General features: G+C 41.2%; 2 protein-coding genes across 2 annotated transcripts; one reads left to right on the forward strand and one right to left on the reverse strand.

The window, feature by feature from the left end:
- Nucleotides 1-1,351: 1,351 nt before the first annotated feature.
- Nucleotides 1,352-5,860, reverse strand: tmem82 (transmembrane protein 82). Its single transcript, XM_050065705.1, has 6 exons — nucleotides 5,556-5,860; nucleotides 5,380-5,449; nucleotides 5,000-5,198; nucleotides 3,006-3,420; nucleotides 2,576-2,763; nucleotides 1,352-2,053 (listed from the first exon to the last, which is right to left on the reverse strand). The coding sequence occupies exons 1-6, from the start codon at nucleotides 5,647-5,649 to the stop codon at nucleotides 1,949-1,951; spliced, it is 1,071 nt and encodes a 356-aa protein (XP_049921662.1). The 5' UTR covers nucleotides 5,650-5,860; the 3' UTR covers nucleotides 1,352-1,948.
- Nucleotides 5,861-7,751: 1,891 nt separating this feature from the next.
- smim1 (small integral membrane protein 1) lies at nucleotides 7,752-8,840 on the forward strand. Its single transcript, XM_050065448.1, has 3 exons — nucleotides 7,752-7,861; nucleotides 7,998-8,199; nucleotides 8,408-8,840. Exons 2-3 carry the CDS (start codon nucleotides 8,105-8,107, stop codon nucleotides 8,547-8,549), a joined length of 237 nt encoding a protein of 78 aa, XP_049921405.1. The 5' UTR covers nucleotides 7,752-7,861; nucleotides 7,998-8,104; the 3' UTR covers nucleotides 8,550-8,840.
- Nucleotides 8,841-9,276: the final 436 nt, after the last annotated feature.

Consider the following 9,276-nt stretch of genomic DNA (forward strand, 5'->3'; position numbering starts at 1 on the left):
ATCTCATACTGAATTATAGTTTGGTTCAGAAAGGCTCTGTTACTACACTACAGCATTATTCTGCTTTTGTTACTATATTAAGCATATTACAGGCAGGAGGAGTGCGCTTGCGTTGAAATGCGGTAACAGGGGACACGCACAGCTGTTCCGCGCATGCGTGCAGCGTGCCTATCAGATGAGAACAGAAAAGTCTGGAAATCTCCTCCTGAGGAGGTGACAACGAGCACTCAGTCATTTCAATGGGCATTTTCACCATATTCGGGTGCTCATGGAGAAGGTCCTCCCTGTGTCTACTGAACTCGTCCTGATGTGGAACTCTATTCAGTCCAAAACCTTAATAAACCCATGGGAGTACAATTTCCTATTTTGGTGGATCGACTAGACACCAAAACTAAATTTCCTCTTCAGTGATTCTCAGAGCTGGATTATCTTGGGAACTGGACCGTCAGGCTAATGTGCCCACTGTAATTTCACACGCCTTTTTTGACAAGGAGTGACGGGAAAAACAAAAACCCTCTCGTGGAATATGTTTCCGTCAGTCCACAGCTCCCAATAAAGACACATCCAATGGGCAAAATACCGGCGTCAAAATGTGGATTTAATTTGATGTGGGTGTCAGAGAGCTTCTAAATTGTCACAAGAAGCTAGGCTGTAACGTTACTGAGACCATGTAGCAAAGACTTGAATGTAAAGGCGACACACATCTCTCCTAAAAAGCCTCCCGGGTGTTAAAGCGAATTTGGTGTCCGTATGAAAACAATATCCATGAATGCGGATTATTGACTTCCACTTGTCTGGTCCGCAGGTGTGTAGAGGAAGCTACTGTCAGAGTAAAACCGAGCCTTTTCTTTGTCTAACGCCATTTTGTGTGACTTTACAGCACTAACGTTGTCGTCAGCCATTTTGCCTTTTCTTTTCAAGTAGACAATCTCGGGAGAGACACGTCGAAAGCAGAATGATATTTTCCAGGCCCATATGTCGTGTGGAAATTGAGCTAAGGGACAGAATAATAAAAAATTAACAAATCTACTCACTGTTGAGGCTGTTTGGGAGAGAGTCTGTATTTTCATTAACGTGTGCAGCTCAGTTACTGCATAACAGGTGACATTTACGAACTGTGGTAATTTTAATACGTGATTTGTGTTGCGTTTATGTGCTTTATGTATTTCTATAACGGTAAAACCTCGACGTGAGCTGTGTGTGATTGTCTCATGAAATATACCCCCTTTGAAATCCATTATGTAGGCTACTGGCTACATTATGTTTAATATTGTGTATTTTTGTTGAATACTTTATTTTGGTCATAGCATTCAAGGGTAAAGAGAAAATGGTTCTGTCTATGCTGAAAATTAAAGGAAATAAAACACATTTTTAATCGTAACAATGAGTCGGATAATGAGAATAAGGTGATTGCACACAGTCAGGCTGGATTATAGCAACATAACATAGGTACACATGTAAACCTGGTGTATTTTAACCCATCTGTCAGTAGGCCGTGGAAAGGGTTACAACGCCCCCAGGCTCTGGAGCCTCACAAAGAAAATTAGGAACAATGACTCTCCTCGGGAGCAGCCTAACTGGCATGCCAACAGCTCTCTCATATTACAGCATTAAATCATCCAATATGACACACACAATCCCAGAATAACATCCACAAGTGCACGTTTGTTACTGCAGTTAGTGTTAATGAACTGGCATCACAAAGAAAATAAGATTTACAGGAGAATAAGAGACAAAAAGACAATTCCTGAGGCAAAGTTTAAGGAAGCATAATGATAAATATATGTGAGGCAGATTATACTACTCCACATATAAAGACAATGATTGTTTTGTTTTCCCATATGACCTTGATATGCTTCTTGGACTTTTTCCTAAAAAAACATTCTATATACAAATGTATTCGTTGTTGATGTAGCCTTAATAGGACTTTACATTAAAATAAATGCCACTAGCTTTTAACATCCCTGTGTGGCTGTCTGTGATGCTCCTTCTCTTGTGCCTGCGGTCTTCGTCGATGCTCTCTCTTTACGTATTCTGTATAATCCTCTTCATCCTGTATGTCCAAGAATGACAGATGAATCATTGTTATTCACCAAGAAAATCATACATTATCTCAACACTAACAATGCTGGACATTTGTGCAGGGTTTAACTTGGCTGCTGTTAAGAAATATCTTTGAAGGTGACCTCTCTTTCACTAATATCAATCTTTATATTTGCTGAACATATTCAACCCACTTTTAAAAGACTGTTAACACAGATGCAAAAAAATGAAGCTTTTTATATAAGCACTGGTTCAACAGAGAATGCTTTAAATCTGAAACTCTGAACTGTTTAATGAGGTGATCTCAGTGAAAGAAAAAGTAGGCTCAGTACTCTGAGTCAGAGAATACTTTGACCTGAATCTGTCTTGGGGATCTTATACCTTCTCCACCTGGGATACAAGTTTGAGAAGTTTGGTCTCATCTTGGGACCGAGTCTAATGAACACATTGATATTCTGCCCCAGTTTTTGGGGTCCCAGTGGACAGAAAGTGCTTTCGGCCCCGTGTGCTGCTTCCGGGGAGACTCACTGACCTGTGAGGATGCCGCATCCAGCAGATCCATAGTGGGGATTAGACAGCTGGCCTCACCCAGGAAACACATTAGGATGTGGAACACGTCAGCCCAGCGTCCAACAGTCAGCATCAGGACCATCAAACCACCGAGACGCACCACTACTGTGTTCAGGACAGCCTGGCTGCTGGGCAGACGGTGCTGCTCCTCTGCAGAGCCAAACTCAGTATTAGAGGGGGGTATTTGGTGAAGATTTAGGAAAGATCTGTGGCTGTGTTAAAACATTACAAAGCTAAAATGAATGATGGTCTGACAAGAGCAGAGAGATGCGTCCATACTATCACACTGTTAAAGGCTATGTTATTATTAAATGCCCTGGCCATGCTGATCAGTGTCTAATGAATGTTGCACCATAATCTCTAACATGTTTCCCATTTTACATGTTCCTCACCCTGCATGTACACAACCAACAGTGTGTAGCAGATAGTCAGTGGTGTCCAAAACCTGAGGGCCTCTGTTGCAGAGAGGAAGTGCTGATTGATGATTGATAGGGCGGCCACCACAGCCACAGAGAAAGTAATGATCATAGTCCTGCACAGCATGGGCAGCAGGTAGCGGCCTGATGTGAGGAGGCTGATGCAAATGCCGCAGTAGCGCTGTGAGCTGTGGAGTTTATACAGAGCCAGGACGTGGTGCAGCAGCCGTGTGGCCTGCCGAGCCAGGAACCAGCTGAGTGCTGCTGCCAGGAGCAAGCATAGCCAGCGATGAGACGCCCCCTCGTGGAGAAAGTGCAAACTGCAGCTCAAGGCGCAACCTAGAGAGAACTGGCTTTGAACTAACAGCTGCTGCAGAAATTTCTGGTACTCCTGGGGAATAAAGGAGCATATGAACATAACTGATGGATGAATCAAAACAGATGATGGGTGTTTGTTATAATAGGTGTTATGAGTCATTGTGATGTGATAAAATCCAGAAATTAACTCTGCAAAATTGAGGAGAAGCAACTGGCAAATTGGGTGATGTGTACTGGATGAAAATTTAAATGCAGCACTTTTGTTTATGTTCCCATTTTCACAGGATTAAGTTAAAGACCTTTTCTATACACTCAAAGGACATATTCCTCTCAAACACCAGTCACATTTTTGTTCAACTCTGTATTAGTGAGCACTTCTCCTTTTCCAAAATAATCCAGCCACCTGACAGGTGTAGCATATCAGGATGCTGATTAAATAGCATCATTATTACACAGGTGTGCCTTGGGATGGTCACAATAAAAGGCCACTCTAAAATGTGCAGTTTGATCACGCAACACAATGCCAAATTTGTGAGACGTTTTGAGAGAGCGTGCCATTGACACTAGAGGAATGTCCACCAGAGCTGTTGCCTGTAAAACTGAATGTTCATTTCACAACCTTAAGCTGTCTTCAGTGTCATTTCCATGAATTTGGGAGTGCATCCAACTGGCTGCACAATGGCAGACTACATGTAAACACATCAGCTCAGGACCTCCACATCCAGCGTCATCACCTGCAACATCATCTAAGATCAGCCACCTGAACAGCTAATGCAACATTTGGTTTGCACAACAAATTTCTGAACAAACCATCAGAAACTTTCTCAGGAAAGCTTATCTACATGCTCATCATCCTCACCAGGGTCTGAACCTGACAGCAGTTTGTAAGCGTAACTGACTTGTGAGATTGTGAGGCCGGTTGGATGTACTGCCACATTCTTGGAAATGACATTGAAGACGCCTTATGGTAGTGAAATGAACATTCAGTTCACGGGCAAACGGCAAACAAACTGCTGTCAGGTCAAGACCCCAGTAAGGATGATGAGCATGCAGATGAGCTTCCCTGAGATGGTGCAGAAATTTGAAAGTTACACAAACAAATTGTTGCATCAGCTGTTTGGGTGGCTGGTCTCAGGTGAAGATGCTGGATGTCGAGGTCCTGAGCTGATATGGTAACATGTGGTATGCTGTTGTGAAGCTGGTTGGATGTACTGCCAAAGTCATGGAAACAACACCGAAGATGGCTTATGGTAGTGAAATGAATATTAAGTTCATGGGCAACAGCTCTGGTGGACATTCCAACATCACACTCCCTCAAAACTCCATTTGTATCATTTTGTTGTGTGATCAAACTGCACATTTTAGAGTGGCCTTTTATTGTGACCATCCCAGGGTGTACCTGTGTAGTAATGATGCCATTTAATTAGCATCGTGAGATGTCACACTTGTCAGGTGGATGGATTATCTTGGAAAAGGAGAGGTGCTCACTAACATGGTTTTTTAACAAATTTGTGATCATAATTCTAGACAAATATATCTATTCAGTGCATTTAAAAAAGTCTTAGATCTTTAACTTAAACCTGTAAAAAAAATTGGAGCAAAAACTAAAGTGTTGTGTTAAATTTTTGAGTGTCACATCATTGGTTTCTTACTGGTCCCGCTGTAAGCAATCCAGAGACACCTCGAAGACAAAACTCTAGTACCACCAGGGAGGCAACACGAGAGCCCACTACAGCCAGCATCCCGGTCAAAACCAAAAAGTGGAGCATCCCAAAAAGGCCAGTTTTAGGTCTCCCTTGATGACTGGGTGTCTTCTGGCTTGATGTGTCTTTATCATTTTTATCACTCCAGCTGCAGGTTGTAGGGAAACAAATCAAGGTAGGAATAAAAGTAAACTATAAAGAATCTGTACCAACACTGAAAAAATATTATTTTGATGAGAATAAGAAATGGAAATTTTACAAACTGATCAGGTTATGAAAATCAATGCCAAATTAATCTTTAATGCACTATTAAAGAGACATTTCCTCACCTCTCCTCTAGAAATAAGTGCAGTCTTAACAGGGAGCATAGCACAGAGATCCCACACGCACCTACCAGTCCTGCAAGTTACACAACATTTAATTTTCAACTAATGACACTCTCCAGCCACCTATACAGTGTAGAAACAGACTGTAGCAATGTGGATGTCAGAGAAAACAAGCTCACCTTGAAGTAAACTGTCCACTGGATTTGTATCGAGAGTCAGCCATTCTGGGAGGAAGTAGGAAGTGGGAATAAGAGACGTGATAAAGGAAAACATTGTACTACCTTTGATTGGTTTTACAAAAATGCATGGAGGTCAATGAAATTCAAGCAATCCCACACTCAGGAACCATCTTCCGTGGTTTCAGATCAGGTTACGAAAATATGGAGTATCAGCTCAGCTCTACTGTTTATTTCAGCGTCAGTGTTGAGCTTTGCCCATGCAGAAGTCTGTTCTGCGCACTGTACCAAAGGTCACCAGGCTGTCAGTGGAGCAGAGGCCCTCAGCAGCCTCATTCATTACAAGATAATAGAGGTTATTGCACCACGGGAAGTGCTTTACACTCTAAAATATTGGCATGTGTTAGTAGTGCTCTCAAGTTGTCTGCAAGCTACATTGTAACTGTTGCTCCGACAAGGACTTCCTCATCTTTTAGAGCTTTTTGAAAAATCATTTTTTGCCCAGAGCAATATTTCAAGTGAAGTTTATTTATAAAGCCAGAAATTTCAGAAGGCCGTGCGTTTTTTAGATATTCAATTTGGATAAAGAGAACTTCAACACACACACAAAACAGGAACAAAAGGGAGAAACCTAAAACCTCCGACACAAGGGATCCTTCTCAGTACTGATTCTAGGCAAAGAAGAATATCAGGGACCTGTTTCACTGCTCTGATGGTTACACCTCATGGTGTAGGTGAGACAATCCTGACTCGCAGTATCCAGCTGTTATACAGTGGCTACAAGGGCACCTGCTTAAGGGGGTTTGGGGGCAGTGGTGGTGAGCTGTGTGCCTTTATATGAGGTTTAAGGGAGTTAATATCTGTCATTGCAAAATGTGCCAAAATGCACGGCCATTGAGGGCCCTTTTTCCAAATTTTTAGGGGGGCCAAAATAGTTGCCTGGTGTGCCTCATTTGACGATGCACCCCAGATCCCTAATCCAGGATGGATAGACATCCAATGGGTGCCTTATGGTTAAAAAGAAGAAGCAGCAGTAAAGTGTCATAACAGACAACAAGCAATACAATATTAAACAAGGTATATCAAGTGTATTAAGTTTAAAGTGTAAAAGCCTTTGGACTGAAGTGCAGTGAGTGTTTATGAGATAGAATATAATTTTGGGTCAAATGATAGTAGATGTATGTAGCTAAATCAAAAGTCAATGTCAGTTTGAAATATTTTGCATTATCTGATCCTATGAATTTGGTATTTGTCTTTGATTATTATTGGGTGACCAAAGTATATGTTTTGTGTCTGTCTTTTTATTCTTTTGTTTTATTTTATTTTGTAACTATTATTTTTATTTTAAGTATTTTATCTAAATTGTATGTTCGATTTCTCTAAATATGTGTTATACTTGATGCAGTATGGAAACTTGAAAAGTAATTCTCTTGGCATTTGTGTGTTGTTGAAAACCCAATAAACAAATCTGAGGAAAAAAGAGAAAGACACATCGGCTTGTATTATTTTAGGATATGGGAAGAGGTGTAGCAGGTATTCAGAGTCAGATGCTTAATACCTGTCCATGAGGGTGCAGCAGTGTATAACATTCATGTTAATGAACTAACAGCCATCATCTCCACACAGGCAGAGTGACCAAAGGGCAGCAAACGCAACACAGGTGCAGGCTGCAATCATCCTCTGGGTACTTTAGGGCCAATGAGTGGCTGTAAAACACTAAACCTGAAGCCGTCTTTAACCCCTTAACCTGACATCAGTGTAACAGATAATATAAACACTATAACAATAATATCAGATGTTTATCACATTAATGTTTTCCTGACTGTTCAAATGTAGTGGATGTTGAAAATTGTACACATCTGAGCATCAATGTAAGTATACATTTCTTTATATCTACAACCACAGGAGGGAGCTGTTAGCCCAGCAGAGACAGTTGCAATGTATTTATCCTCTGCAGCAGAGCCTAAAAGAGAATCTATGAGACAACACAGTGATAATATATTCAACCAAATCACATTTTTATGCAGGAGAGGGAGTATCATGAAAATCTACAACAGTAACTAATCTGCTTCACAGTTCCCTATCTGCACAGGGTGTGATGAACCAAACCACACAGAGCTTAAATTGCCCTTTGTCACTGAGAAAGACTCATATAAGAAAACCAGTGGATTTATGACCTCAGTGAACACATGAACCATGACCAAGGTCTCATACCATGCAGGAGGCACGACTCTCTCAGTCTCAGTCATGGCTTTTAAAGTGCCGGAAAGCAGAGCTCTTTAGACAGGTAGTGTTTCAGACTCATACAGGTGAGCACAGATCAAGTTTATTTGTATATGGGGATGTGAAGTGAATCCTGTTTTGGGTGACTGTTATTGAGTCACTGATTTGGGATTTGTAATACTGGGCTATATAAATAAAACTGATTTAACGCTTCATCCTCAGGTGTCAGAGCGCAGAGAGTCTATGTATCCAGGCTCAGCAGTGAAGTGCTGAGTGAACAGTGATTCCAGGCAGCTGATAAACCTCTGAGGAGAGGAAGAACTTTCCATATGGACCCCATTAGTCCTGGCAGCGTGCAATATGATCGCTGGAACGAGGACAACATCAACATGGACATAGAAGCTCCACAGTCCACTGCGATGAGGTGAGACAAAGTGATGTCTGACAAAAAGATGCAAAAGTCAAATATAAAGTTTGAATATTGTTGAGTTTTCTGATGCTGTTGAAGAAGAAATATATATTATGTATGGACTAAACCGATGTATGGGTTTGATAAGACTCAAAAAAGGCCAATTCAATGTCATAGAATGCTGTCTGACCTGACTCTGCGTCCATCTCTGTTACATTCACAGGATCTACAACACAGTGTGTAGCGGCAGCTCTGGAGTAGCAGTGAAGGCAGCAGGAGCTTTGGCTGCACTGGTGTCCATTTACATCCTAGGATACATCACAGGATACTACATCCATAAGTGCGGAGATGTTGGATCCAATTAGATTCAAAACATTTTCAGACAAAGCTCACCAAAAGCAGCAAGTCCACAGTGAAGACTTTAACAGAAATTCAAATCAGCTTTTTCAGCAGGGACTGGGTATGCACTTCCATAAGAAATTACACAAATTTAATATTCCCCTACAGTAGATATGGCAAATAAAATGTCCGCTTCTGATGCCATTTTGTTTCTTTCATCAATCTGGTGTGATGACTTTCTATACATGACATTAAAAGTTCTATACATGTTTGTAAAATATTTATTGTAATTATTATCTGTTGTCTTAATAAAACTTCAATGTTGCAACCAAGCACCATCTAAGAGTCAGCTGTTATCTTGCAAATGCACAAGGTATCTCTAAATGCACATACCTATCATAAAGTATTATGTAATGTCTGTTAATATGGTGACAGCAGCAGCACTGATGCTTTATCAAATCAGTCAGCATTGCAGAAAGCACTGTGTTGCATGGATTCATAGACAGAGGCATCAACATGCTCCTGTCATTCGTCATCTGTCCTCCTGGAAGGTCCACCTGTGCGGGGGTCAATGTCACAAGAAGCTGAGCATCAGAAATCCTTTAAATCAATGGTTCCCAACAAGTGGGCCGTGGGTCCATTTTCAATGGACCGCAAATGACATGACAAACATGTAAAGTTTGTGAAAAAACACACTTTATTTTGAAGTATAGTGAACCTTTCAGCACAGAGCTTTTACTTTGAGGTGCCATT

This window comes from Epinephelus moara, chromosome 16 (genome assembly GCF_006386435.1).
Source record: "Epinephelus moara isolate mb chromosome 16, YSFRI_EMoa_1.0, whole genome shotgun sequence".
Classification (NCBI taxonomy): Eukaryota; Metazoa; Chordata; class Actinopteri; order Perciformes; family Serranidae; genus Epinephelus; species Epinephelus moara.

Bases quoted from the DNA above. Each gene is read 5' to 3' on its own strand.
- tmem82 (XM_050065705.1), bottom strand. From the start codon at position 5,649: ATGTTTTCCTTTATCACGTCTCTTATTCCCACTTCCTACTTCCTCCCA. The intron at 3,421-4,999 runs GTAAGAAACCAA...TTTATTCCCCAG, and splicing joins GATTGCTTACAGCGGGACCA to GAGTACCAGAAATTTCTGCA. The intron at 2,764-3,005 runs GTGAGGAACATG...TTGGCTCTGCAG, and splicing joins GTTGGTTGTGTACATGCAGG to AGGAGCAGCACCGTCTGCCC.
- smim1 (XM_050065448.1), top strand. From the start codon at position 8,105: ATGGACCCCATTAGTCCTGGCAGCGTGCAATATGATCGCTGGAACGAG. The intron at 8,200-8,407 runs GTGAGACAAAGT...TTACATTCACAG, and splicing joins CCACAGTCCACTGCGATGAG to GATCTACAACACAGTGTGTA.